Genomic DNA, 27,593 nt, shown 5'->3' with positions numbered 1-27,593 from the left:
CGGGGCGGGGCGGGGCCTCCGGGCAGAGCGGGGCCTCGGGGAGGGCCGGGGCGGGGCCTCGGGGCGGGGCGGGGCCTCCGGGCAGAGCAGGGCCTCGGGGAGGCCCGGGGCGGGGCCTAGGGGCGGGGCGGGGCCTCCGGGCAGAGCGGGGCCTCGGGAGGGCCGGGGCGGGGCCTCCGGGGCGGGGCCTCCGGGGCGGAGCGGGGCCTCCGGGCGGGGCGGGGCCTCCGGGCAGAGCGGGGCCTCGGGGCGGGGCCTCGGGGAGGGCCGGGGCGGGGCCTCGGGGCGGGGCGGGGCCTCCATAAAGCGGCGCCCGGCCCGCCCGGCTCGCGGTCCGCCCAGCATGTTCGCGGGGCCGCCGGCCGCCCGCGGGCTCCTGCCGCTGCTGCCGCTGCTGCCGCTGCCGCAGGTGGGTCGCGGGGCGCTCGCCGGCTCGCCGCGGGGGGCCGCGCCCAGACGCGCCCCGCCCGCTCACCCTGTCTCGCAGGTGGCGCCGGGCCTCGCGGAGGGCGGCTGCGACCCCTCGGAGCAGTAAGTCAGGGGGCGGGGGGGGGGGGGGGGGGCCGGGCCGGGCCCCGCCTCAGGGGAGGCGCGGGCGGAGCGCTCGGCCTCCCGTGCCCGCGCGCTCCAGGTGCCGCCTCCCCGCAGGTGCCCGCCCCAGGCCCGCTGGAGCAGCCTGTGGCACGTGGGGTAAGTGGAGGCCGCGGCCCACTCGCAGCCCAGGGCCCGCCTGCCCCAGACGCCCTCCCGCCTGCCCCGGCCTCCAGGCGGCCCCCTGGCAGGCCCGGCCCCTGCGGCCTGCTTGCCCACCTCCCGCCCCCGCCTTCCTTGCCCTCGCGGGGCCCTGTGAGCGCGTCATGGTCTGGCCGGGATTGTGCAGCAGGCCTGGGACAGTGTGTCCTGGGAGTGAGCCCAAGGCCACTTGTGGCCAGCCCTGGAGGGACAGCAGCAGGCGGCCAGGGCGGGCTGGTCCTCAGGCCCAGCTCTGGCCAGAAAGGAGGCCTTGGTCTGGAGACGCGTCCTCTGACCTTCTCCCTGTCCCTGTCCTCTCTGGAGCGCTCGGGCTGTGACTGTCCACAAGGACAGCGACCGTGGCCAGGGGCAGTCCAGTGCCGGGTCTTGCTCCTCCCCGCCCAGGCTTGTCCTGCTTGCTGTCGTCCTGCTGTTGCTGTGTGGGGTCACAGCCAGCTGTGTCCGGTTCTGCTGCCTCCGGAAGCGGGCGCACGCCCAGCCACACCTGTCCCCAGCACTTCGTCCCGGCGACCTGACGGTCATCCCTGCAGACAGCGACAGTCCCGCACACAGCACTGTCACCTGTGAGTGCCTGCAGACCTCACCCAGCGCCCGCCTGCCACCTGCAGGGGAGATGGGGCGGGAAAGCCAGACCCCCACAAACCCACTCTGGTCCCCTGCAGCCTACAGCTCCGTCCAGGACCCGCTGGGCTTGAGGATGCCCCTGCCCTTTGCGGAGCTGGACCTGGACTCCATGACCCCACCTGCCTACAGTCTGTACGCTCCGGAGATGCCGCCCTCTTATGATGAGGCCATCAGGATGGCCAAACCCAGACAGGAAGAGTTGCCCCCCTCCCAGTAGCCCAGACGCCCCCTCTCTGGGAGCCCGGGGCCCCTCAAAGGGGTGCAGGGAAACTCTTCAAGCCTCCCAATACCGCCAGCCGTTCTGTGCTGAGGGGACCAGTGCAGAGACACTTGGCGCCAGGGACCCCAGGCAAGGCCGGCCGTCCAGCACGTTGCTGCAGCCCTGGCCTCGTTGCTATGTGACGGCCCCTGGCCCAGTCCCAGCAGGCCTGGTCCCAGAGGAGGTCTCACAGGCAAAGCCTCAGGTCTCGGGGCCTGCGGAGCCGTCCCAGCGCTTTGGAGAGAATAAAGTTCGCATCTAAGTGGTGTCTGCTGTGGGCAAGGCGGGCGCCCGAGCTGGCCCGCAGGCTGTCCTGAGCCCAGAGCAGGTGTCGCACAGCGGGATTGGCATGCCCAAGGCCGGCCCTGAAAACCCTGTCCTCTCCAGACCCACATCCCATAGTCTCCTCTCCAGGCTGGAGACAGCGAAGCAGCACACATCTGGCTGGAGAGTTTACTGTCCATGGCAAGGGCAGGAGCGGGGCAGGGCGGACCCGGCGGCACGGGGGTGGCAGTGTGCTGCAGCCGCCGCTCCCACTCAGCTCCCCGGTCATCATGGCCACGAACTCTGCGGGCAGAGGGACAGGCCAGCTGCTTGGCCACCCAGCCCCTAGGCCCTGGCCCGGCCTTGTCAGCCTCCGCCTCACCTGCTTGGCCTCCTCCTCATCCAGGGGCTCACCCACATCGGTCAGCACATTCGTGCAGAGGCCCTTGAGCGCGGAGCCTGTGGGGCCCGACTCCCCACCTTCTGCCCACCCGGCCGGGTCCGTGTGTCCCAGTCGATGAAGCCTCCGCCCTTGGCTCGCCTCCTGGGGCTGGGCTTCTCCCAGTGAGTTCCCGTTGAGGCCGGGACGCTGTCGCAGGTGAAGCGACCAGCTCCCCTGGTCTGTGGGGAGCAAGCAGAGGGTGTGAGCTAGGTTGCCCCCGGGCACACGCAGGCCCCCCCCCCCGGCCTCGGCCAGCTCGCCATCTGCCCACCTCCTTGGCCATGGAGACCAGCTCGCTCCTGGTGGGGTTGATGCCCAGCAAGCTGGTGAGCCGCTCCGGCTCACCGTCCTCACCTGCCCACCCCTCCTCACCAAACACCCCGTGCTCTTTGGCCTGCAGGCCGCCAGGTGCTTGGTCCGGTGCACGGGCCGGCCAGCGTCACCGGGGTCCCCGCCCTGAGCACAGGCGAGTCGGGGCCCTAGGACACGGCACCCGCCCGTCCGCCTGCGCGCAGTCCCTGAGGGCTGGGGGCCTAGAGGAGGCTGCCAGCCAGAGCAGGCCCCAGGCAAGGGGCACAAGTGCAGGGCCTGGAGACAGCAGGACTTGGTCAGACCAAGGGGAAGGGCCCGAGAGGCGGGGCGCCGCAGGGCCAGCGCCCCGGGGAGCAGCAGGGCTGCAGGCCAGTTGGGCCAGGCCCAGGCCCTACGGCCAAAACAGCGGCTGGGCCGAGGCTGGGCAAGGAAGTCATGGGCCGTGCAGGCAGAGCCAGGCCGGGGCAGGGGCTTCCACCCGCACGAGACGGGCGTGGAAGCACACAGGGCCCCGGTCACCCGGCGCCTGGCCACACACCGGCCCTGGGAGGAGGGCGGCGCGGAGCCAGCGGGACCAGGCCTCAGCCCTCCACTCTGCCCCCTCCAAGCAGCCTCCCTGAGTGTCTTTCTTGGGTTCCCAGAAAGGCCCTGGCCCCTCTGGGCACAGCTCCCTTGCCTGTGTCTGCGGGCCCTGCCCCTCTCCCCACCAGGGTGCTGTTCCCAGCTCCCTCCCCCCTGCCCACAGGGCCCCCCCAGCACACAGGATCCCCCGAGCTTGGCCTTACCACGTTTGCCACCCAAGCAGTCTTGGCTGGGCAGCCCCAGAGCGTGCAGCTAGTGCACGAGGCCAGCCGTGGCAGCTGCCGTTCAGCTGGGCTGGCGGCCTGGGGTCCCCAAAGTGCAGATGCCATGGCCTTTTATGACTAGGGGGCCCTGCTGGCCCTCAGGGCAGACTTGCGCCCCCACTTCAGCCCGGGCCCTCCTCAGGTCGCCGGGGCCACACAGGGATGGACACTGAGGGCCCTAAGCAGAGGGCAGGAAAGGACCGGCCTGTGATGGGGCTTTGGAGTCTTGCCACCAGCTGGGTGCTCCCACCCCTTTGCTGTGGATTCTCAACTTGTGCCAACACACAGTGCCCTGCCCCCATAGGCGCATGCCCCACAGGCAGGAGCAGGGGCGTTCGGGACCCTCTGCCCCTCTGCCCGCCCCTGGGGAGGGGTGGAAGCCACCAATGGAAGGGAGAAGCTGGGCACACTGGAGCTGCTTGGGGAGTGGCCTCCCTTCCCCCAGAACAACAGGTGGCTCCTGGGAGCTCAGGTGGGTGGCCTAGAAGCTAGTCTGGACAGATGGGCATGGAGAGACAGCTGCCCGCTGCTCAGCCGTGACACTCGCCCCTCCCGCCCCCCACCAGGGCCCCACACCAGCCGCTCTCCTCAACCGGGCCTCCTCGGGCTCCATGAGCACTGGCAGTGCCCCTGGCCTGGCTGACCCCTCAGCACCACCCTGATCAGTAGCTGTGGCTTCATGTGGGACCTCACAGTGGAGGGCAGCTCCCCCTCGGCCCTGCCCAGGGATAATCAAGAGGACCCCCACCTTCTTCCCCCACCGCATGCACGGCCCTGAGTCACGCGGCCAGGATCCGGCCGGTCTGGCAAGCGAGGTGCCCCATATCCCTGACTCAGCCTCCAGCACAGCCCTCGCAGGGGCCCAGCCCGCCCAGGGCACGCTTCCTGTCCAGGCCGTGCCAGCTGCTGAGACCAAGTGATCTGTGCTGACAGGTGCAGGAAGGTGCCAGTGGGCCTGGAGGAGACGCCCACTCTGGCCTTGGGGCGTCCCACCTCCGTCCTTGGCCGCCCTTGGCCTCAGCTTCTGCGGTGAGGAGAGATCTTCGCACCCCCTCCACAAAGCTCGCAAGGGCAGGAGTGTGGGGGAGCAGCGCACCCCGAAGCCTGGACACGGCGGGCTCGGAGAGCCTTGGCCAGCGCAGGCGGCCCCGGGCCTAGGCACGGCAGGGCTGGCTCCAGCGTCCCTCGAGCTGGGCTGTGGCCCCGTGTTCACTCCGACACGAGACATCGCCATGACGACGTGTATTGTTCATGTAGTACAGTGGCGAGATGGGTCCCCCGAGGAGGGAGCGCTGGCCGAGCCACCGTCCATTAGTCTGCTCTCTGCGGGGCGGGACACGGAGCTGACGCGGACCCCTAAGCGTGTGGAGGTGGGCCGTCAGCAGGCTGTCCTGCAGCAGCTCCAAGCCGCTCCTGTGGAGCAGAAACGTGGCTTGAGCCCCCCAAGTCCCAGCCTCTCCTGCTGCCCGGATGTGACGCCCCTGAGCATGACCGCTCCCGAGCGTGACCGCCTCCGAGTGTGACGCCCCGGGTCCCTGAGCAGTGCAGCGGGCAGTGCAGGCAGTGTGTCCTCTGGGCCCGGCCAGTTCACCGCCGTGTCCTCGCTTGCCAGTGGGGGGCTGTGACCACAACGCTTCTCTGTGGGGCCTGGCCTGTGTGGCGGCGCCGCCTGACCCGCTCCTCTGAGACAGTCTGGGCCTTTGGGTCCGGTAGATGTACGCAGCCAGCGCGGCCATCTCGGTCACCTGCGGGCCTGCATTCCCACGCGAGGTCAGAGCTGCCCGGTCAACAAGCCCCGGGAGCACCACCCCTACAAGGCGCCTTCAAATCACGCTGGGAAAGGCGGGCATCACGAGGAGCGCCTGGGGCCAAGGACCGATGTGTGACAAGGGGCCCCAGAAGCTGCTCAGTGGACGCCTCGGTGATAAGGTTGGAACCGCGCTGGGTCCGGATGACAAAAGCACGTTCTTTAGTCTCACCCATCTTTCTGGCCCTCCTGCCCACGTCACTGATCAGATGATGATCCATCAATAAAGGCCAGGGTCTCGCTCGTTCAGCGGCGTCCTGCACTGTGCAGCCGGCCCACGGCGCCCGCGGGTCAGTGTGGTGGTGCCGAGACAACACGGGCTGCTTCCTCCTTGACAGCCGTGACTCTTGCCGTGAAGCTGGGGGTGGGCATTGGCCTGGAGGTGGCCAGTCACCAGGGATGCAAAGCCGAGGGCCCCTGACAGCCGGCTCTCGGGAAGGCGGTCCCTCCGTCGCTGCGGGGACACGCCTGACCAGGCTGGAGGACGGGCCTCAGGCCACAGCCACAGCCCGGGGGCGCGTCCCCTCCTGTGGCCTCTCACCTCCTGCACCCCCAGGGCATGGCCCCCCGCCTGCCGCCACGGCTCCTGTCCTTGTCTCAGGGAACACTTGGGGGCCCTGGCTGGACAAGACCAGCTGGCACCCAGGGGACACGGGAGGAGGCTGTGCTGAGGACGGCCAGCGCCGGCAGCCCAGGCGCCCGCGAAGGGTGAGAGTCCTGGGACGCCTCCGGAAGGCAGCGCTGGGTCCCGCGGTCCGGCGGGACAGAGGAGGGACCGGCGCGCGCGCCTCACAGAAGGGGCGGCCACGGGAACGCGGGGCGACCGACCGGCAGCAGCGGAGACGGCAGTGAGGGCCGTCCCTGCCAGCCGGCGCCAGCCCCTGAGCAGCAGGGCCCCGGGCAGAGCCAGGCTGGGCCCGGCTGCCCGTCATGCCCGGCGGGGCCGGCGCCAGGCCGGGAAGAGACGCCGCCCGCGCCCGCGAGCGGACGGTCGTGCTGACCTGGTCTCCCAGCAGGGTGGGGGTGCCCGGCGGCCCCCGGAAGCCCGCCACGCAGCGAGAACCGGGGAGCCGCCCCTCCCTCCGCGCGGGCGCGGGCGGGCGCGGTACCCGGAGAGCCGCAGCCCGGCCCGCGCCCCAGAGACGCGCCTCCGAGGCAGGTGGGCCGGCCGGGGCGCCCCAGGGCGGGGGCCGAGGCGGGGGCCGTCACCCCAAAGTCGAAGGCAAACACGGGGGCTGCTGAGAAGCCGGGGCCGGGGCCACACCGCGCAGGGGGCGCGCGGGGCGGGGCGCGCGGGCCACCCCAGCCGTGGGGGACGCGGCCTCCGCGGCGGGCTGCCCGTTAGCTGAACGCCCTCTGGGATCGCGACGCGCCCCGCGGCCGCCGGGGTGACGCCCTCACGGCCTCCGCGCGAGCAGGGGAGAGAGCGCGGCGCGCAGGGGGCGGAGCTCGCAGGTGCGCCCCGCCTTCCCGGCGCCGCTCACCCCCGCGGCGACCGCGCCTCCGCTCGGAGCCCCGCCCACGCGAGCCGCTCGCCCCGCCCCGTCACGCCCCCAGACCGCCACGCCACGCCCCGGCACGCCCCGGAACGCCCCGGAACGCCACGCCCCCAGACCGCCACGCCCGCCCCCAGACCGCCACGCCCCGCCCCCGGCACGCCACGCCCCGGCACGCCACGCCCCCAGACCGCCACGCCACGCCCCCGGCACGCCACGCCCCCAGACCGCCCTGCCCGGAAGCGGCTCCACCGGGCGGCTCCACCGGGCGGCGCTCGCGGCGGCGCGGGGGGCCGGGCAGTCCGGGGCTCGGAGTCGGGCCTCGGGGGTGGGAGCTGGGCGGGGGTCACCGTCCGGGCAGGGGTGGGAGCCGCCGGCCCCGCGTCCCGTGCGCCCCGCCCCGCAGCCCAGGCGCCCCGGGCCGGCCCGGCCGCAGCGGCCCGGGCCGGGGAGGCGGGTGGGCCGCGGCCCGCACGGAGCGGCGCCCGCAGCGGGTCGCTTTGTCTGAAGGTCACACGAGTCTTCCGTGCCCGAAGGCTCAGGCCCCCTGCGGCCCGACCCTGAGGCCGGCCGGCGGCACCCGGGACAGCGAGGCAGGAGGAGGGAGCACCCCGCTGGGCCCGCAGCCCGCCCCGCGCCCTCCTCCCCGCTCTCACCCGAGGGGCTGCTGAGGGACCAGCAGGCAGAGCAGGGAGCCGGGGCCAGCAGGGGCCCCAGAGCAGGCCTGGACAGGGGCCCCTGGGGATGCAGCGGGGCCCAGGGCGCAGAGGGACGTCACAGCCGAGCCCCAGGGCCGCCGGCTCCAGGCCCCACTGCGCAGCCACTCGCTGGTTTCCAAAACACCCAGCAGCCAGTCCCGCCTCCCAGGAGGATCGCCCTCGGGCCTGCCCGCACCCACTGCAGCTGCACCCTGCTGCCCGGGCCGCCCACCCACTCACCCACCTCCCCAGGTCCCTGCCCCTGGCCTCCCAGCCCACTACCGGACTCCCTGCCCAGGCCCAGGGTGCCCAGGTCCCTCTACTCGCCAGCCCCAGGTACAGCTTGCATCACCTCCCAGGTAGGGGGTGGCGTCCCCTGGCAGGGCTCTTGACAAACAGCCTCAGGCCCAGGGGAGAGGCCAGCAGCCCCACCCCCAGGTCCCCTGCCAGAGGCCCTGGTGCCTGGGCTGAGCTGGGGTGCTGCGGCCAGGGCAGACAGCAGCAATGGGACCCCTCAGGGTCACATGCTGAGGTACCCGGCTGAGGTGCCCTGCCCAGATCAGAAGGACTCTCACTCCCTTGCTGCCCGCACTGACTAGGTCACAGCCGACCTCAGGCGCTCCCACAGCTGCCGCCTTCAGAAGGCGGCTTGAGTTGGCCTGGATCCCGTTGGATGGGGGTCCCAGCTGGGGTTCCCAGGCAGGGCCCGGGGCAACTCGATCCACCGGACAGGCTGGGCTCAGGCCAAGCAGGGGAGGGTGAGCTGGCAGGCAGAGGGGCAGGACCCTAGCCCCTTCAGGAGCAGTGGAGTGAGGCCCTCCAGCCCTGTCCACCCCAGCTCCAGAGCCACCTGGGCCTCCACACACCGCAAGACCACCAGGACTAGCCTACAAGGGGGCACTGTCCAATGGGCACTGTCCAGGAGGCAGGGCGGGGCCACCAGCAGGGCTGGGGTTTGTGGGCCAGGGGCGCTGGAGAGGAGCCTAAGACTGGAGCGTCAACCTCCCTCTCTTGAGCCCCAGGCCCCGCAAGGCCTCCGCCATCCACCCGGCTCCTGGCTGTGTTCATGCGTTCACAGCCCACGCTGCTTCTGCTGGCCTGGCCACATCCACCCTCTTGTGGCGAAGTCCCCCTCGCACCTCCCCAGAAGTCCCTCTGGGTCTCCCCGGGCAGGACACTGGCACCCCAGTATGCTCTGGCTGTGTAGAGTACCCCCAGTGCCCCCTCATGGGCCTGTGCTCCCAAGACACCATGTGCCATTTCCCCTCCACAAGGGCCAGGTTCAGGACACAGGCCCCCTCACAGCCCCAGCTGCCCCTCCCCATCCCCCCAGCTCCTGGCACCCCTGCCTCCTCCACCCCCCATCCTCCTGCCATCACACCCAGGGGAGGGGGAGGGGTGAGGAAGACAGCAGAGAGGGCAGGGGAGGGGGGGGAAGCTGGAGGACCCACGCGTAAGTCCCCGCCTAAGACTTAACACAGGGCCTCCCTGGTGGCACAAGGGGTTAAGACACACCTGCGAAGCTGTCCGCAGCCTCTGCAGCACGAGTTCGATCCTGGGCCAGGGAGCTACCCACATGGTACAGCAGACCCCTCCTGACTCCCCACTGGTCCCCTCAGCTACTCCCCTCAGCTGCTCCCCTCAACAGTACTTTGGTCAATCTGCCCTTTCTGTTCCCTGGTGAATCCTCTCACCCCCCCACACCTCTGCCCTGTACCCCAGTTCTTGTGTGCGTAAATAAATAAATCTTTTTTTTTTTTTTAATTCATTTATACGAGCACTTGGGTACAGTCAGAAGCGCGGGAGGGCGAGAGAATTCACCAGAGCCAGAGGGGAGAGCAGAGCAGGCAGAAGGACCGAAGTACATGCTGAGGGGAGCAGCGGGCGGCAGGAGAGGTCTGCGCGCCATGTGGGACCCTCACCGGTGGCCAGGGATCGAACCGGCACTGCACAGGCTGCGGGCAGCTTCACAGCCGAGCGCTCAACCGCTGCGCCACCAGGGGAGGCCCAATAAATAAATCTTAAAAAAAAAAAATAATAAAAGTTAACACAAAGCTACAGCAGTCAAAACAGTGTGGCACTGGTGTGGCCCAGGGAACTGGCTTCAGGAGCTCAGGGGAGCGCCTGCGCGTCTTGATTTTCCATGCCAAGGCCAGCACCACTCAGTGGAGAAGGCAGCCTCTCCAGATGGCCCACCTGGGGCCCTGCCTCATGCACAGGACCAGAGCATTGGGTTTAAGAGTCAAAACCACACAACTAGAAAAAAGGGGGAGCACAGCTCCCTAAACTTTCAGCCCAAACCTCTTAAGGCAGGAAGCGCAAGCAACAAAGAAACAAGATTCTGGCAAGGAGCCAGGTGGTGCCCAGGACCCCTCCAGGGAGTAGAAAGCTGCTGTGGAAGCTTCTGCACCCTGACTAAGGGCAGAGCCCAGAATGTGCCCTCCAGGCCTCCTACCTCCCCACTCCGGCCCAGGCCTCCAGGGCACGTTGCCCGAAGGACCCATGTGCCCTGAAAGCACTGGAAAGGAGCCCCAGGCCTTAGCCGCAGGGAGGCGCTGGTCAGGCCGCAGCAGAGGCCCTCCTGGCCAGCAGGCCGCGAGGACAAGCCGGGCCTGCACCTGGGAAACAGTGCAGCTGCTGCAGGGAGAGCTGGGCAGTTCTGCGAGTTAAAGAGTCCCCTCGTGACCCCGACATTCTACTCCTTAGTAAACACCCATAAGAACTGAAAACAGGAGGCCTCTGATGGCACAAGGGGTTAAGCACTGGACTATGAAGCACTGCCCACAGCCTCTGCAGCTCAGGTTCGATTCCCGGCCGACCAGGGAGCAACCCACATGGCGCAGCAGACCCCTCCTGTCTCCCTGCTGCTCCCCTCAACAGTGGATTTCAGCAGATCTGCCTGTTCTGCTCCCCACTCTGTCTCTGGTGAATCCTCTCAGCCCCTCATCTCTGGCCTGTACCCCAGCTCTTGTGTGCATAAATAAATAAATCTTTAAAAAAAAAAAAAAAAAGAACTGACAACACCTATTCCAACAAAATGGGCCGGCCACGTTGGCAGCCAAACTGCGGACACAGCCCGAAGGACTGTCCCCAACGGCCACGGGGCGGATGGCCGCCAGGGCCACGCAGCCTGGGGAGCAGGGCGGGAAGGCCGGTGGCAGTGAGCCTTGTTGGGAGGGTCTGGCCAGTCCCCAGACCACGTGGGGCTGGGGCAGCATCGATGACCCTGCGACGGGGCTTTCTTTTGAGGTGAGGACAGCTGGTGAGGTGGGCCCTATGCTGGGCACCAGAGGGTCAGCCTCTCCTGTGAGGGCAACGTGGGGTGCCCTGAACTAAAGCCCCACGAATGTGAGAGCCCTGGCCTCAGGCCGGAGCTGCTGGACGGGGAAGCAGCGGGGTGGGGGCGGGGGGAGCACTTGGTCCGGAGAGTATGGTCGCCCAGGGCTGTAACCTGACACAGGACGCCAGGAAAAGGCCCCGGCCAGGCACGCCCTGGGCCAGCACTGGCCGAAGTGCATGGCCATGGCGCTGGCCGCATGTAGCCTCGAGGCCTGCGCACTGTGCTGTGTCCCAGCTGCCGGGGCGCTGCCTCTGGGATCCTTCCTGCTGCGTGGCGCCCACAGGGCGTCTGGGTATCCAGTGACCTCAGCCAGCCTCCCGGCCCCCTCCCCGGGGGGAGGCCAGGATACGCGGGTCTAGGGTTCGGCCCAGCTTCCGCTGCCCGTGTCCTGGCCCGGGGAGCAGCACACAGCTGAAGGCCTTGCCCACACAGCGCTCCTGCAGCCCCGGCAGGCACCCAGGACAGGCCGCCCGCCCTCGCCGCTGCTCCCCTCAGGTGCAGGCTGTCTACCTGCGGGCACCAGCAGGGCCGAGTCCCAGGGTGCCCCGTTCAGGGACACGGACACCCAGAGTGGTGGAGCACCCCCCACAGGGCCCCAGGAGGACAGGTGGGGGCACGCAGCTGCCCTGAGGTGGCCCTTCCGCTGCCCCCTAGGCCAGTGGCTTGGTTCCAAGGCCACCGCCCCACCGGTCCCTGCCCCTCCCGTAGCAAGGGCTGGAGGGGGTGGGCAGGAGCCTCAGTCACCCCGAGTGGGTCTCAGCCCAGCCAGCCGGGGTGGCCCTCGGGGTATGAGCGTCACGGGGCTCTGTCCTGCCTCCCAGGCCCTGGGCACTCCGCCCAGCGCACCTGCAGGAATGCGGGCGGAGGCGTGGCCCGCGTCCGGGAGGGGCCTGAGGGGCTGGCTGGGGAGCCTCCTATGACCCAGTCCTGCTCACCAGGGTCCCCTCCCAGACCCTTTCCTCAGTGCCAGCCTGGCCACCCCGTGCGTGGAGTTGGGGTCCGCGACACCCTTTGTCTCTGGGCCCGTGGACCCCGTTTTTCTCCCTCGGCTCTGTCTCCTCCCAGCCCGGTGGCCCAGTGGCCCAGAGGGTGTTGCCGGCAGCTGCTCTGCAAGCTGGCGGGGGACTGCCCAGCCTTCTGCTGGCCGCTGGGGGACGCGCCCCTTGGAGAACAATTGTGACCTCCCTGCCAGGGAGCCGCCCAAGCCTGGACAGGAAATGGGGCTGGGGGCCGGGGCGGGAGCAGAGCGGGGGTGGGGGGGGCGGGAGGAGGCCAGGGCCTGCTCAGCCCTTCAGCCTGGCTCTGTCCCCAGCGTCCAATCTCAGGCTGGAGTCTGGGGCCTCAGACCCAGCACCCCCAAGTTTCCTGTGTAAGTAGCTCCGGTGCACAAATTCTGCCTAGCCAAAAGGCAGAGCAGACACCCACACTTCTCCCTGCCCAGCACCTCCTCCTGGCCACAGCGCTTGCCTCTGCTCTCTGAGCTTCCCGTTGAACCAGCAGGGCCACTGCAGCCCCGCTGTCCCCCCTCTCTCCTCACTGGCATACCCTTTCAAAGTCTCCCGCCGTCAACATCCACATCTCGGGGCTTTGGAACATGTGTCTGCTGAGCTGGGGGGCAACAGGAAGGGTGTGCTGGCAGCTGTTCCCTGCCAGGCAGAGAGAAAAGCACCCCGTGGGGGGGGATTCCCAGCAGCCTCACTTGATACCTGGATCCAGCCATGCCTGAAGCCCCACCTCCTACTCCTGGCTCCCGCTGGCCGCCTCTGAAGCAGCCCATGTCTCTTTCACATACACTGGGTTTCTGGCACCTGTGACCTGGAGTCCGGACTGACCCTCTTGCCTGTGTGTTTTGGGCTAACGCGTGGGGAGTCCAGCCCCTCCTCACGGTGGCATCTTCCTCCAATAAAGAGGCTGGTGGTCTTTTGTTTTTCTCAGTTTGTTGAGAAACAGCCAACATGCACCACTGCACGCGTGTCAGATGTGCGCTGTGGCCGGGCACTGTCAGGCGGTGGCCTCAGCCGCTGTCTCTGCGTCACACTCTCACGCAGGTGCGGGGGGGGGGGGGAGAGGACCCTCCGGTGATGAGGGCCAGCAGGCCCGGGACGGCCTGCTGCTGTGCCCTGCCCCCTCCGCAGCATCACCCTGGCCCTTCCAGGCTGTAACTGAAGCTGCCCTTCCCCCACCTCTCGCTCCCGGGCGGCCTGGACCACCCGCTTTGCAATGAGGAGCTGCCACAGAGGAGTGAGGTCACGTAGCCTGACACACCCTTTGTCCACCTCACACAGCACTGAGCCTTCACTGCCCCTCGGGTGGCCCCTGCTGCCTGGTTGGAACCCGGTCCCCCTCCCCTGGCTCTTCCTGATTTTGTGGTGCCCCATATGACTAAGGGTGAGTGGCTACCAGGGCCACAGCCTTGGAGGTCAGCCCCAGGAGTGACCTGGGACCACGGGCTCCAGAGAGAAGGGCTCAGCCCAGCACACGGCTAGGGCCAGGTCCTTCGGGCCTGGTGGGGGGGGGAACTCATCTCCACTCAGCCTTGACCCTCCACCCTCTCCTGGGCTCTGAGTCCACCTGCCCGCTGCCCCGCACCCAGGTGGCCCCACACATGGACTCCCCATAAAGCTGCCCAGCCCCTCACCCAGACCCCCCCAGAAGACCCCACACCAGGGGTCTGGTGGGGGACAGACAGTCTTCTGGGGGTCTTTTGGGGGAGGACAGCCCCTTGTCAGGACGAGGGACTTTCTGGAACCCGGTGGACATTCAGTGAAAGTCAGCCAGGAGGAGGGGGGCCTCCCAAACCTTGGCCTGGTTCTCGCACAGAGCCTGGGGCAGCTAATTAGCGTTTCCGGATTACCTGCATTCTGCCCCTCCCGGGCGGCCTCTGTCCTCCCGGGCATGGGGGCAGGGGCCGGCTCCCTCCTCCTGGGAGTGGAAGGGAGGACAGGATGGTTGTGGTGGCAGGCCGCGGGAGGACAGGGAGCAGGTCAGGGCCAGCAGAGGCCACGCCCGTGGACTCCTCCAGGCCCGGCCCTCCCTGAGTGGGAAACCTGGGCTGCGCCCCGCAGGGAGACCCTCCGAAGCCAGCTGGAGGCCGGACCCCACTGTGGGTGCGGGTCACATGCTGGCTTCTTTGAATAATTCAGATTCAAAAGCCCTGCTTTCCTGGCAGGCCCTTCCCCGCTGGAGAGCAGATGGGCCGGGATCTGAATTATGCATTCGCCCCCCAGGCTTGGCTGCGGGCTGGCACCCTGCCAGATCTGGGCTGCCACCCCGCCCCCCTGGCCTTGGTGCTGGACTCTGGGCCACGGGCTGAGGCCCAGCCGTCTTATCTGCAGTGGGAGGGGTGTCGGCCAGAGCAGGAGGCTGTGGTGGGGCTCTGGGGCCACCAAAGGCGCTGAACCCTGATCTTTGCCCCAGCCAGGAGGAGACCAGGCAGTTGCTAGGAGCCCCAAACCTCAGAAGGCCTGGGCCTGAGGATGGAGGCAGGAGAGGGAGGGTTTCCGAGCTCCTTCAGCCCGCAGAAGGCTGAAGAGGGAGACTGGCCCTTGTGTCCAAGGGAGGCCCTGGCTAGAGGCCAGAAGGTTCCTGAGGGCTTGACAAAAGCTGTCCTGGGCCTAGGGCTGCGGCCTGGAGAGCCAGCAAGCTCATGGGGCTGCCAGGGGCCTGGCAGCCCAGGCCTGGCATGTGGAGGGGGCTCCGTCCTGCCCCATCCCTTCCCCATGCCCTTCAACTGTGCCCTGCACAGCCTGTCCGTAAACACGTAAAGGAGGAGCTCGGCCGTGGGGGCAGTTCTAGGGATGGCTCCGCTGCACCTTGCACCCCAATACCTCCACCCCCAGGGCAGGCAGCCACCAGGTGTGTCCTGGTGCGTGGCCCTGCCCTGAGGCCCCGCCCTGAGGCCCGGTGTAAGGCTCCGGGAGGCCCAGGGCCCTGTGGTCCAGTCACGCCTGCCGCCTTGGCCCCGGTGACATCTGGGGACTCGGGGTGGTAGGTGGGGATTCTGAGAGTCCCTCGCCTCCTGCTGACCCCAGCCAGAGGTCCTTGCAGACACCACAGCCCCTGCCCACAGCCCTGCCCTCCTGCGGCAGGCGGCCCCTCCCGCCTCCCCCCCCCTCGGTTCCTGCAGTCCCCAGTCCCTCGCAGGGCTGCTGAAGGCTTCCACAGACCCCCTGCCCTGTGGGGGTGTTTCTGAGCTGAGTCTGGGGGTCCTGGTCCACAGTGTCTGAGACCTGCCACGGCCCAGAACTCCCCTCCTTCCGGCCTCGTGCCCCGGGCCGCCCCCGAGGAGAGGCCGCCTGCAGAGTCCTTCCTTCTGACAGTGACAGCCCCGTCCGCCCCTCGCTAGGAATGCGGCCGGCTTCGCCCACACCCTCCCACCCTCCCACCCACAGGGAACCGTTTCTGAGGAGAGGAGGGCGGGGTGCCTCGCTGTCCAGCAGGTCTTCAGCAAAGGACAGCAGGAGGCCAGAGCCTGGGGTGGTCCAGGCAGTGACCCAGTGGGCGAGGTGCAGGGGCCACTTCCCCCAGGCCAACCCCGGTCGCCAGGGCAAAAGGCCAGCGTGGGGCCGGGACCCGCGAGTCTGAGCCGCAGAGCCCAGCGGCCTGGCCAGGGGTGCAGCAACTGCCCTGTGGAGGGGCCTGGGTCCTGGCCAGCGAGGGGCCGGTGCCTGCTGGGCCGTGCACCCCGGGGTCCAGCCGCGCACGCGGGCGGCCCTGCGCACCCGCAGACCCTGCCGCTCTGGGGGTCCCGGCTTCCGAGCACCCGCCCCTCTGGGAGGAGCCGGCTCTGGGGTTCCCCGCCGAGGTGGGGCCGGGCAGCGGGGCCCCGGCGCGGGGTCTGGAGGCCCGAGGACCGAGGGGTCTCGGTGTGGGCCCGGGGCCCCGCGCAGCTGGGGTGCGGGAAGAGGCGGGCTCGGGCCGGGTGTGGGGGCTCCGCCCACGAACACCCCCGAGGAGAGGGTTGGGGTGTCGCGCTGAAGGGCCCGCGGGCGGGGCGGGGCGGGCGGGGGCGCGGGTGGGGCCGCGTGGCTCCCGGGCGTCCCGGAGGGCTCCGGGACACGCGCCCGCGCCCCCGCGCCCCGCGGGGCCCCGCGCTCCGCGGCCGCGGGCGGCGCCTCCCCGGCCGGCCGGCCGGCCCCCGGGCGGCCCAGCGGGCGGGCGGGGCCGGCCCCGCGGCGGCCCCTTTAAGGCGCTCGCGCCCGCGCCGGGCCGGGGCGGCGGCGTGCGCGCTGACGCGGCGTGCGCGCTGACGCGGCGTGGGGTTTCCCGGGCTGCGGGCAGGGGCCGCCGCGCCCATCCCGATGGCTGGAGGCGTCTGAGGGGCGGACGGAGGCGGCGGCGCGAGCGCGGGCGGGAGCGGAGGGCGCCGCGGACCGGACGAGCGTCGCCGCCACCTGCCGCACCGCGCCCGCGCGACCCTCCCGGCGGCCGAGCGTGAGGCGGGGCCCGCGCGGCAGGAGGACGCGGCGCCGAGGTGAGGACGCGGCGGGCGCAGCCGACCCGCCGGCCGGACCCCCGCCCCGCGCCCCGGGGACACCGGGGCCCCCCCGCCCGCGCCCCCGCCCGCCCGCCGGGCCCGCCCGGCCCGCCCCGCCCCCACCGCCGCTCTTCCTGCCGCGGGGCCGGCGGGGCGCGGGCGGGGCGGGGGGCGGGGGCGCGCGGGGCGGGGGCGCGGGGGCCGCGGGGCGCGCGGGCGGGCGGCGGGCCGGGCCGCGCCGGGGGCGGCGGGGGCGCGCGGCGGGAATGAATGGGGCCCGCGGCGGGCGCCCCAAGATGGCGCGTCGCCGCCGCCTTTGTCCGCGCCGGGGGCGCCCCGGGCCGGGGCCGGCGGCGGGGCGGGCGGGGCGGGCGGGGCGGGCGGGGCCGGGGCCGCCGCGGCGGGGCCGGGCGCGGCCGGGGGGCGCCGGGGCCCGCGTGCTGCCCCCGCTGGGGGGCGCCGGCGCTCGCGGGGGGCGGCCTCCGGTGACCGCGCCGGCCCGCGGGGCGCCCCCCCGCCGCTCCCCGCGGGCCCGGTCGCCGGAGGCCGCGGCCGGCGGGGTCTGCGGGGACGCGGGGCGCCCGGGCGGCTCCTTCCGGCGGGCCGCGGGCGGGCGCGCGCGGCGGTTCCTCTTTTGCTTCCTCGTCCTCGTCCTCGTCCGGGGCGGCCGCCGGGAAGCGCCCGGGCCTCGGAGGACCAAGCGCCCGGGCCGAGTGGGCCGCCGCGGGCAGGGCCGGAGGCCGCCCTGGGGACGCGCCGAGGGTGCGGCCCGCGCCGGGAGCGCCGCGCCCGCCTCGCCCGCCGCTCCTGGGCGCGAGGTCGGGGGCAGCCGGGGGCGCGCTGGGCGGCCGCCCCTGCCCGGTGCCCACCCCGGGCCCGCGCCTGGGCGGCCCTGCGCCGCGGGAGGGCCGGGCCGCGCCTCCAGAGGGGAGCTGCCGCCGGGGCTGACCCGCGGCCGGGGCCTCGCGAGTGGTGCCGACTTTCAGCAGCCGCGTCCCCTCAGACGCGCCGGGCAGATGCCCCCCAGGAGAGGGGCGGGTCCCGCTGGCTGATGGGCGCCTCAGGCGCTGCTGGGGGGTTGCAGCACATTTCCCCTCGTTGGCGCTTGATCTCAAGAGAGACCCTGAGGCTCCCGGGGAGGCCGCGGAATAACCAGTTGCCCTTTGTTTTTTCTTGAATAGCGAAGCGTCTTCAAATCCTTTTCACGTGGCCGTCTTTGATTTTGCAGCTTGCATCGGCTCAGTGGTGACCCCGGCCCCTTGGGAGATGGACAGGCCTGCGAGGGGTCACTCTCTCTCGCTGGTCTCCGCACTGCCGCCGGGGGCTGGGGAGACGCCTCTCTGCACTCACCTGAGCGGTGCAGGGCGCTGGCTTGTCGGCTGCTAATTTTAACCAAAATGTAGATTTGGTCTTAGGCTGTAGTTTGGCAGTGACTGGAGACTCTTCGATGGGTTTCCTCTGTTGAAAGGATTTGGCTCGTGTCAGTCACTGAATTGGATTAAATTCTTGGATCCTCTGGCTTCCATCGCCCAGGCTTGACCACGTGGCGCGCCACGATATCTCGAAACCCCGTTCGGTGCAGGCTCGTGAGGCGTTGAACAAGGCGTTCTAGAATTTTTTAACTCTGGTGTTAATTCTGACTTGAGGTTTGCCTGCATCGCTGAGAGTGCTCAGAGCTGCCAGTGCAGTGGACTCAGCCGGTGTTTGGTTCCGTGAACGCAGCCCGGGACACAAACACCCGGGCGCCAGCGTGTGCGCAGAGGAGCCGCCACGGCAGGATGTGTGGTGTGATTAGAAGGAAGAAAGCAGTCCAGGCACACATGGCACTTATGTGTTTGCATGTGCTGTGTGCTGGTTTGTGTGTGTGTGTGTGTTGCACGCTGTGTGCATGTGTGCTGTTTGCGCGTGCGCTGTTTGCATCCACGTGTGCTGAGTGCACATGTGCCATGTTTGAACGTGCACTGTGTGGTGTGAGCATGTGTGCGCAACTACGCTGGGCGTGTGTGTGTGCACGCACGTACCCAGCACACGTGTCTGCACGCGTATGTGTGCTGTGTGCTTGCACGTACGTGTGTGCTGTCTGTGCGCGCATGCGTGGCTGGGGGGAGCGCGACAAGCCCACCGGGGAAGGTGGTGAGTCGCAGCAGGCGAGTCTCAGTCCACGCGTTTCCTCCCCTTTGGAAATGAGCCGCCTGCGGATGCCGTCCCTGCCCGGTGGTGGGTGCTGAGAGTGGGCGCCTCCGCCTCTGCCCTGCAGGCCGCTGGCAGCGCCGCACACTGGGCTGCCCGCTCCACAGGCCCCCACGCGAGCGAGGGCTTGAGTGACGCTGTTCCCTTGTTTGACCTCTGAAACTAAAACTCTGGGGCGGCCGTTCCGAGAGCCGCGCCAACCACATCAGGGTTCTCGGGGCAATCTCGATCTCAGATCGTCCAGTTGCGCCTCCTTGGCCACTGGTGTGGGTCGCCGCGATCCCGCAGCCACCTGCTCCACGCTCAGTAGCGCGGCTCCCTGGGGCTCGGCCAGGCGCGCGGGGCTTTGGCTGAGCGCGTCCTTGCGGGGTTGTGCGGGTCCGTCTGCGCGTCCCTGTCCGTGGCGCACGCTGCTGCGACCGGGAGGCTCCGGGCTGCCTGCCGTGCGTGGTGACGAGGCTGGAAGCCGTGGACCTTTCTGGTTAGATGTGCGCGCCAGAGGCCACTGCGGGCTCAGGAAACCAGAACACGCCAAGTTGTGAGGCCAGAGGTGGCCAGCGGCCGGGTACCCTCTTCTGCGGGAGGCGCCGGCCCTGCCAGGCGGACGTGGGCTGCTCCCTGCAGTGGGTTCGCGGTTCCCTCTCGGCGTTGCCTCGGGACATCGTCTTGTCGGGGACGGGGTGAAGGGGTGCGGGGCAGCGGCAGGCCAGGCAGCCCGCCCTCCCTTCCAGACCCGCCGCAGGTAGCCCGTCACTCAGCACCTCACTGTTGTCCATGTCGCCCCTCATTTTTCTCGGAAGACTTTCCCTTCCTGGCGTAACCCCCGATGATACGTCCGAACGCTGGTGGAATTGCTGTTCAGTTTTTGGGATTTTATACTCCCTTTATGACACTGATTATTGTGGGTTTTTTGTATGGAAGGGCTGGGGTGCAGGCCAGAGGGGCAGGGGGCGGGGGTGAGGGTACTCCCCAGAGACAGTGGGGAGCAGAACAGGCGGGTCCCCTGAAACACACTGCTGAGGGGCAGCGGGAGACAGGCAGGGTGTGCCGTGCCCTGCGGGTCAGCTCCCTGACTGGGGGACGCACTCAGGCCACGGCGGTGACAGCCTGAGACTGCCCCAGGCCACCGGGGGCCTGACTGGGGGGCTTCACGAGAGTGGATGCACTGGGGGTCTGGAGGCTGTTGTCCAGCTGTGGCAGGGCAGCTCTCTGGGGCCTGCGGGGCACCAGCCGCTCCTGGCTTCTGCCTTCACACGCTGCCCCCGGGGGTCTCTCTTCTTATTGAGGACACTGGTCGGTGGGGTGGGGCCACCCTCAGCCAGTCTGACCTCATTTTAGAGTAACTAATTATACCTGCGAAGACTCTTCCTCCCGTTGACGTTTAGGGCTTCCAAGCAGACCTGGATTGGGGGGGGACACTTTAGCCAGCCCACTTGGGCCCCTGGAGCTCCGCCTGTTCTCGCTGCGAGGAGCCCCGGGGCAGGCGGCGAGGGGGCCGCCTCCGGCTCGCTGGGCATCCGGGTCTCACAGAACCAAGTTCAGGGAGAGCTGCGCTTTTCTGGCCAGCATGGTGCTGGGGTGGGAAAGCATTTGGGGGTGTCCGTTCCATTCATCTGTGAGAGCCTCTGCTACGTTCAAGGCCAGGAGCGCCCCCATTCTGTTCTCCGCATGGTCAGCCACGCAGCCTCGTCCCCGGGCCACCCCAGCCCTGGCTCTCCTGCGGTCCTCTGCCCCGTTTCCCCCGCAGAGCCCCCGTGTGCCTGCCTCGGTCTCTGGCCGTTCTCGGTTGGGATTCCGGGCGTCCTCTGTTCTCGGGCTGTCGGGAATCGTGTCTGGGCCCGGGGGCCCCGGTGGCAGAGCGTGAGGCCCCTGCGACTTGCGTGTGGCGGAGCAGGCGTGGGCGCCGCGGCCAGAGCCCTGTGGCCGGAGCCCCGTGAGGTCTGGGCTTCTGGGCGGGCTTCCTGGGCGGGGAGAGTCCGACCCCTGGCGGGCTGCGGGGGCCTCCCGGGATGTGGCGGGGCCGAGCTGGGTGCACTGCCGGGCAAGGGGGGGGACACTGGGAAAGCGCTTAGTCCACATGTCACCGTCACGCCCCATTTCCATTTCCTCGAGGGCAGCACAGCCCCGTGTTCTAGCGGGGCAGGCAGCTGTCGGGCAGGCCGTGGGACGGCAGCCCTGGCCGACCGGTGGGGCGGGGGCGCGAGGCCTCCCTGAGGAGACGGCCGAGGGGGCGGAGCCAGGTGAGCTCCTGAGAGGCCGGGCGGCTGGCACTGCTGGCGCCTGGCACCAAGGAGCAAGGTGGCGCGGGCAGAGGCCAGAGAGGAGGCTGCAGACCCCGCCACAGGGAGCGCCATTGAAGAAAGTGTGTTTCGGGGCCACTCGGTGGCAAGTTTGGCTTTTTCCTCTTTGCAGCGGGAGGTGTCCGGCTGGCAGCGCGTGCACAGGGGCTTTGAAAGGTCGCCAGGAGCTGCCGGGTTGCGGGGCAGGAGGGCGCGGAGGGCACGCGCAGCTGGGCCGGCAGGGGGCCTGGGACGCGGTGGGCGGGCCCTGCACGCCCCGGTGCTGGGAGGCGGGTGGGCTGGGCCCGGAGTGCTGGGGGCGCCCAGGCGGACGAGGGAGTGGAACCCCGGTGCTGGGGAAGGGGAGACGCCCGTGTGGATTTGGCGTCGAGGGGTTTTGCGGTGAAGAGCCAGGCGGGCTCCTCGTGGGTGGGGTGGCGGGGAGCGGGCCCCTTAGACCCGCAGCTGCCTGCCGAGCTGCCTGATCCCCGGGGAGCCTCCGGGGAGCCCAAGGCGGAGTCCCCGCGGCCTTGTTAGACGCGCCCCTCCCACCCCCCTCCCACCCCTCCCGGCCTCCGGGGCGCCCGCCCGCCGCTCCCTGGGCCCTGGGGAGGACGCGCGGGAGGGGCAGGGGCGCCGTCGCTGCCCAGGGCCTGTCTCCTGCCGCCTCAGGTCGGCCTTTCCTGTCAGGCGGTCGCGCTGGCCCCAGAGCCGGTAGGAAATGGGCTTGCTTCCTGTCAGGGCCGCGGGTGGCCGCTTCTCGCGCTGCAGGGGCCGGGGCGCGGGCCTGGTCCGAGGGAGGAGCCTCGCGTTTGTCTTTGCGCCTGAGGCAGGTGCGGGCTCAGGGAGTCGGGGAGTCCCAGCGGCGGGACGTGGGCCGTCCGCTGGCTGCGCCCTGGGCCCGCGGGAAGGTGCCGGCGCCTGGGCTGCAGCACGCGCGTCCCCGGCCCAGCCTGCCAGGCCTCGCGACTTCCCGGCGAGGGCGTCGTCCTTGCGCACAGAAGAGCCCTGGCTGACGCGTTCAGCTTCTGGGGGGCTCGGGGGCCAGGAGCGCGGCGCACTGCGCTGTGTTTCTGGCGTCAGCCGTTTCCCAAGAGGTGTAGGCGCTGGTGTCCCGCTTCCCCGGCGCTGTGCTGGGCTGCCCGACTCTCACGCCGTCGCCGTCCCCAGCAGGGCCCGTGCTGTCCCGGGAGCGGCAGGACAGTCGGCGATTGGCGCTGACGCGCTTGACTTTCCCCACGTGCCCGCGCCGCCCGTCCCTTGGTGCTCCTGTGTGGAACGGTGGGGCCCGCGGGGCGGGGCAGGGGGGGCGCATTTGGGGAGAGCCATCCCTCCCCCTGGGCGAGGGGCCCTCCCTCCCTCGCGCCTCCTGGGTCAGGGAGTGGTGGACACCGTCATGTTGGGGTCTTGCCCCCTCGGGAGGGCCGGAGGAGCCTCTCCCCAGCGTCCTCGGGTGGGGCTCTGTGCCGCGCCCCCCTCTGCGACCGTGGCTTCCTTAGCGGGGGCCCTGTCCGCCGAGGGGCTGGGGGACGCAGGCTTGTCGGGTCCTGCCGTCCAAGGAGTAGAGGCGGGTCAGAGCCTGGGCTGGGGGGGCATCCGGCGCCTCTGACCATCCCCCTTCCTCCCGGCAGCGTCCTGCAGACACGGGCCACCCTGGCCCCCGGCTCTCGTGCCCACCTCCGCCGGCAGCACCGCTTTCTGGGCGCACCTGGCCCTGACCGGGGCTTGGAAACTGGGTGAGCGGCCCTCACCCTGCCGCGGCGTGGGGGGCTGTGCAGGCCTCGCGCCGGGCGGGCCCCCTCCCTCCCCCGCGGGCTCCGGGCTCTGGGTGAGAGGCACAGGTTTGTGGGGAGCGGGGCCGAGCCTCCAGCTGCCGCGTCTTGGGAGCGCGGCCTTTCCTTGACTGCGGGGGAACATGTCGCCTTTTAAAACCGTCTCTTGCTTCTTCGAGGCGGAAACACGCTTGTGCTTCTAGGATTTCTGCGGGAGAAAGGCACAGTCGGCGGCACCGAGGGCGCCTGGGGCGAGCGCCCGACCAGGCTCCGCGGCGGCTCGGGGCGGGTGAGGGGAAGGTCTCGCGATGGGGCGGCGCCTGAGTCCCCGCGGGAGGAGTATTTAAAGGCGCGCGGGGGCGGCAGGTGTCAGAGCTGTCCTTCAGAGAGCTAAATCCGGCGGGGAGGGGTGGGGGCAAGGAGGGGCGGGTGGGGGGTGGTGGGGGGCTCCCCTGTCCCCGTGGAGTGGAGAGGAGGGGGCGCTGGAGGTGGGTGGGAACGGGTGGCGGGCGCGGTGCGTGGACCGTTCGCTGGTCCTGTGGCCGCCAGCAGCACGGGCCCCCGAGCTGCAGGGAAGAGCGGCCGGACGTCGCTGCCGGGGTGGGTCTGGAGGGGCCGGAGGGACACGCGGGGAGGGCAGGATGCCGCCTGTCCCCACCTCGCTTCCAGGCGTCCGTCCCGGGGTGGGGCGCCCTGCCAGGGCCAGGAGCAGAGGCACGGGTGGTCTGTAAGCTGAACAGAACCCCCACCCCCCCAAAAAGCAGTGGAAGCCATGGAGAAGGCAGCCCGATCTCTGCTCGCTGCCGAGCGGGGCGGAGGAGGGTCTGGAGCCGGAGGGTGCGCGGGGGCCGAGTGTGGGCCAGACCCTGGGCTCCGTCCTTGGCCATCTCGGGGCCTGGGCAGAGGCCAGGGACAGCGGCCCTCTGGGGCCCGGGCTGCGCTGGAGTCCCAAGTCCACAGCAGGCCGTGAGCCTTTGGGGGCGCGGGGGGGGGGCGGTGTTCGTGCGGAATTAAGTGCCTGCTGGGGGAGCCGAAGGACAGAGGTGCCAGCACCTGAGCCCCCGCCCGGGCAGAGGACCGGGGACCCGCGCAAACCCAAGGCCCCGACTCACAAACTCAGCCTCTTGAGAGACTTAGCCCCGGCCTCAGCCACCGGGAAGGGAGCTCGGACTCGCGAAGCTGGGGTGCGGGTGCTCCCGGGGTGCCGTCCGGTCCCAGCGGTCCCGGCCAGCCGGAGGCGGCCAGAGTTGCTGAGGTTTGGCTCTGCCCCGACGGCCCTTTGTCTGGACACCTCCAGGGCCTGCGGACGTCTTCCTTGGGGGTCCCCTCCCCCGGCGGACTTCGAGGAACTGGAAGGTGCGGCTGGGGCGGGACTGCCGGTGCCTCCGACGGAGGGTCCCTGTGCCGCCGGTGCTGCGGCCCAGCAGCGTCCGTGTGGCGCCCCGGGACCCCGCAGCTCGAGCCCGCCCGGGCGAGGCTGAGGCCACTTTGCGTTTCCGTTCTGCCCGGGGCCTCCCTGCTCCTCTGTACCGGGGCCGTCGTGGGTGCTGGCCCCGCGTCTTGCCCTTCGCCTTAGGGCCCTGCCCCGCCGCCGGCAGGACAGTCGCGGGCTCTCGCGTCGCGGACAGCGCGACACCTCACCCTTGGGCTCGGCGGCCTGTCTCTGGCCAGCGCTCGCTGCGCCCCGTTCCCGCAGCCCCGGAGCGGCTCGTTCCCTGGGGGACGTCCTTCTCCCGGGAAGCCCGTCTCTTGGCTGGGACCACCGCCCCCCGCGCCTGGGAAGTGTCCTCGAGCGGCCGCTGGCCGAGACTGCCCCATGGCTGCCCTCGGCGTCGATGGCACCCTTGCCCGCGTCTGGTCAGCCCTGGGGGCCCGAAGGGGCGTCCTCCGCCCGTCGTCTCTGTGAAGAAAGACTTTGCCTTCTCTCTCCTCAGGCGCTCCGGGCGGTCGCCCGTGGGCGCGCCCCCTCCACAGCAGGCGTCTAGGCCGCACCCCTGAGCTCCACCGTCTGCTGTCCGCCCAGGGCCTGGGTGGTTCCTCGGCCGCACCAGCCCTGTCCTCTGCTCGGAACCGCGGGGCCCGGTGGGGCCCAGGCTCCAGGTCTCAGGGCCGTGCGTGCTGGTGCCGCAATGTGCCCCGCCCGGCGGCCCCGGAACGCCGGCCTCTGCGGGTCGCGAGGTGTCTGCGCCGCCGTGGAGACTCCCCCGCTCGCCCTCCGAGGGCTCAGCGTGCAGACATGGAACAGCCCGAGGCAGCAGTGCTGCGGGACTGGCCTGCGCCTGGGCGGGTCTGGGGTGCCGGCAGGGCCGCCCCTCGTGCCAGATGTGGCCACGGGTGCGCCGTCTGTGCTGTGCCGGGGCCTGACACCGCCATGCTCGCCCCGGCTGGGGTCTGCCCTGCGGGCTCGGGGGCTCAGCAGTTCTGGCCCGCCGCCGCCCCCCACGGCCCCCGGGCCCGCCCGCCGGCCTGGGCTGCGGGAAGGGGGTGCTGTTGGCACAGGCCCTGGGGGTCGGTCCGCGACGGGAGCGCGGCCCGGGCTGGCGCGGGGCCTCAGAAACAGCGTGTCTCGCTGCCCCTCGCCTGCCCGCTCGAGGGGCGGGGGGACGCCTAGAGCGCCTCCCTGGAGACAGGGATGTCACTCTCGCCCGCCGTTCAGTCCTGACTCCCGGCGGGCCTCGCCGGTGCCGGCATTTGTGTCCACAGTGCCTCGGGCTGCCGCTTCCCGGGCCGGCTCTCCCGCCCTGGCCTCTGTGGGCTTGGTGTTCCCTGAAACCGGTCTTTTGAGGGACCCGCTCGGCAGCCACCACCCCCTCCTTCCAGCACTCGCTCCGCCGCGGAAGGCGGCTCTGGCCCGGCCCGCCCAGCAAGGACCCCTGCCCTGGCTGTTCTGGGGCAGTGGGCGGCGTGGCCTCCTGCCCCGGGGGACGCAGCTGTGGCCGGTCACGTGGCTGCGGGCTTCGTGGGGCGCTGCCGGGCGTGTTTGGGCGTGTTTCTCCCCCCGCACCGTGCCTGCTGCAGGAGCCGGGCCTGTCCGCCGGCGGCCTCACCTGCCTGGCCGGCAGAGACGGGGTGGCGGCAGCGGCACCTGCGCAGGCCCCGAATGGCCTTTACTCGGGACGGACGCCGCACGCGCCTTTAATGCTCTCCGGTTTAGCGTTTCTGAGGGAGAGCCAGCGGCCAGTCTAGAAATGTCGATGCCGGGGCGCAGGCCTGCCGGTGGCGGGCGGGGCTCCCGGGAGCGCTCCGTCTTTCCACGCGGGGAGCGTGGAGACGTGCGTGGTTTCCTCACGGCCACCGCAGGTCTTGTGGGGATGCGGCCCTAAACACCCCAGGACTCCACGCGCTCCTCTCCCGCGGTTTCTGAGGGCCTGTGAAAAAGAAATTGAGACCAGGCTAATTCCCCGTTTTTCCACACTGGAAAACGAAGGCCTTGGTCACGCTCAGGGGCGCGCGGGAAATGGCCGTCGGGAGGTGGGTCACGGGCCCCTGGGAAGCGCCGGGTGCCAGCTTCTTGGCCATGGCACAGACACGGCCTCTCCTTGTTTCTTGCAGGCGGTTTTGCATGCGCTGGAGGCCAGACCGGAGCCCTTCGGAGCTAAGGTAATTTTGATGTAGCTGATCTTTGTCTGCGTTTAAACTACGAAGTTGGTTTCTTTTTTTTATTTTTTTAAGATTTATTTTATTCATACAAGAATCGGGGCACAGGCCAGAGGTGCGGGGGTTGAGGGGATTCACCAGAGACAGAGCAGGGAGCAGAAGAGGCAGACTGACGAAACACACTGCTGAGGGGAGCAGCAGACGAGACAGGAGAGGTCTGCGCGCCATGTGGTTTGTTTGCTCCGAGGCCGGCAGGGATCGAACCGGCGCTGCAGAGGCTGCGGACAGCTTCACAGCGCTGCACCCCACTGCCTGTGCCACCAGGGAGGCCCAAAGTTGGTATCTTAAGGGGTCGTTTTCCATTTTTTTTCCCCATGCATATGAGAACTGGGGCGGGGCCCAGAGGTGTGGGGCTCCCCAGAGACAGAGTGGGGAGCAGAACAGCGGATCGACTGAAATATACTGCTGAGGGCAGCAGCAGGGAGATAGGAGAGGTCTGCTGCGCCATGTGGGCAGCTCCCTGGCTGGGGATTGGACTCAGCTGCAGAGGCTGCGACAGCTTCATAGCGCTGAGACTAACTCCTGCGTCCCCAGGGAGGCCCTGGGGTCCTTTTCTAAATGGAGGTCCATGGGCCTCTCTGGTGGTGCAGGCGGTTGAGCGCAGCGCTGTGGAGCTGTCCGCAGCCTCTGCAGCGCGGGTTTGATCCCGGCCAGCCTGGGAGCTGCCCTCAGGGCGCAGCAGACCTCTCCGGTCTCCCCACTGCTCCCCTCAGCAGTGTGTGTCAGCGGATCCACCTGTTCTGTTCCCCACCTGTCTCTGGTGAGTCTTCGCCCTCCTGCACCTCTGGCCTGTACCCCGGTGCTTGTATGCATAAATATGTCTTAAAAAAAAAAATACATGGAGGTCCGCTGGCTTAGCGCCCGCCTGCGTCCCAAAGGGCTGCCTCCCACTGGCCCCTGGTCCGCTCAGGTTATGCCTAAAGCTGTGCTTGGGGCAGGCAGGTCCTCCGAGGGGCGTGTTCCTTCGCAGCTCCCGTCCTCACGTGGGGGCGAAGCCCGAGAGGCAAGGGTCTGCATTGCGGGCGTGAGGTGTTTTTTTTTAAAAGATGGTATTAGCGAGCTGTCGTTACAGAGCAACCTCAGCCCAGCGCACGGCCCTGCAGGACCAGGTGCTTGGGGGTGCAGCCTGCGGGGCGGCGAGGGTGTCGCTGGTCAGGGCTGCATGCCCGGTGCTGCTGCTGTCTCTCCCACAGCCCTGTGTCAGCATGACCGTAGGTGACTGAGTAGATGGAGCTACGCACTTAGCCCCTGGGCGTCTGCCTGAGGCCCAGCCGGCAGGAGCAGCGGCCCTGGAAGGGGGGGGGGCACAGTCTCCATACCTGACACCTTGGGTGCCTGTTGGGCCTCAGATGCTGCTCCTCAGACACGTGCCGCCACGG

At 69.9% G+C, this 27,593-nt stretch overlaps 2 protein-coding genes across 3 annotated transcripts in view; both read left to right on the top strand.

Annotated features, from left to right (window-relative positions):
* The first annotated feature begins 343 nt into the window (after positions 1–343).
* TMEM52 (transmembrane protein 52) lies at positions 344–2,153 on the top strand. The gene is made up of 5 exons (XM_054691093.1): positions 344–409; positions 488–531; positions 649–690; positions 1,138–1,316; positions 1,416–2,153. Exons 1-5 carry the CDS (start codon positions 344–346, stop codon positions 1,592–1,594), a joined length of 510 nt encoding a protein of 169 aa, XP_054547068.1. The 3' UTR covers positions 1,595–2,153.
* A 14,106-nt stretch (positions 2,154–16,259) lies between these two features.
* Positions 16,260–27,593, top strand: part of GNB1 (G protein subunit beta 1) — a 29,460-nt gene continuing 18,126 nt past the window's right edge. For both annotated transcript variants that reach the window (XM_037498436.2, XM_037498437.2), the window contains exons 1-2: positions 16,260–16,313; positions 26,110–26,157. The gene's annotated coding sequence lies outside the window, so the exon portion shown is untranslated. The remainder of the gene's footprint in view (positions 16,314–26,109; positions 26,158–27,593) is intronic.

Source organism: Talpa occidentalis, unplaced genomic scaffold (genome assembly GCF_014898055.3).
Source record: "Talpa occidentalis isolate TD23 unplaced genomic scaffold, MPIMG_talOcc4v2.1 talOcc4.9, whole genome shotgun sequence".
In the NCBI taxonomy this organism is placed as follows: domain Eukaryota; kingdom Metazoa; phylum Chordata; class Mammalia; order Eulipotyphla; family Talpidae; genus Talpa; species Talpa occidentalis.
This window is presented reverse-complemented; position numbering and strand designations above follow the sequence as displayed.

Bases quoted from the DNA above. Each gene is read 5' to 3' on its own strand.
- TMEM52 (XM_054691093.1), top strand. From the start codon at position 344: ATGTTCGCGGGGCCGCCGGCCGCCCGCGGGCTCCTGCCGCTGCTGCCG. The intron at 691-1,137 runs GTAAGTGGAGGC...CTCCCCGCCCAG, and splicing joins AGCAGCCTGTGGCACGTGGG to GCTTGTCCTGCTTGCTGTCG. The intron at 1,317-1,415 runs GTGAGTGCCTGC...GGTCCCCTGCAG, and splicing joins CGCACACAGCACTGTCACCT to CCTACAGCTCCGTCCAGGAC.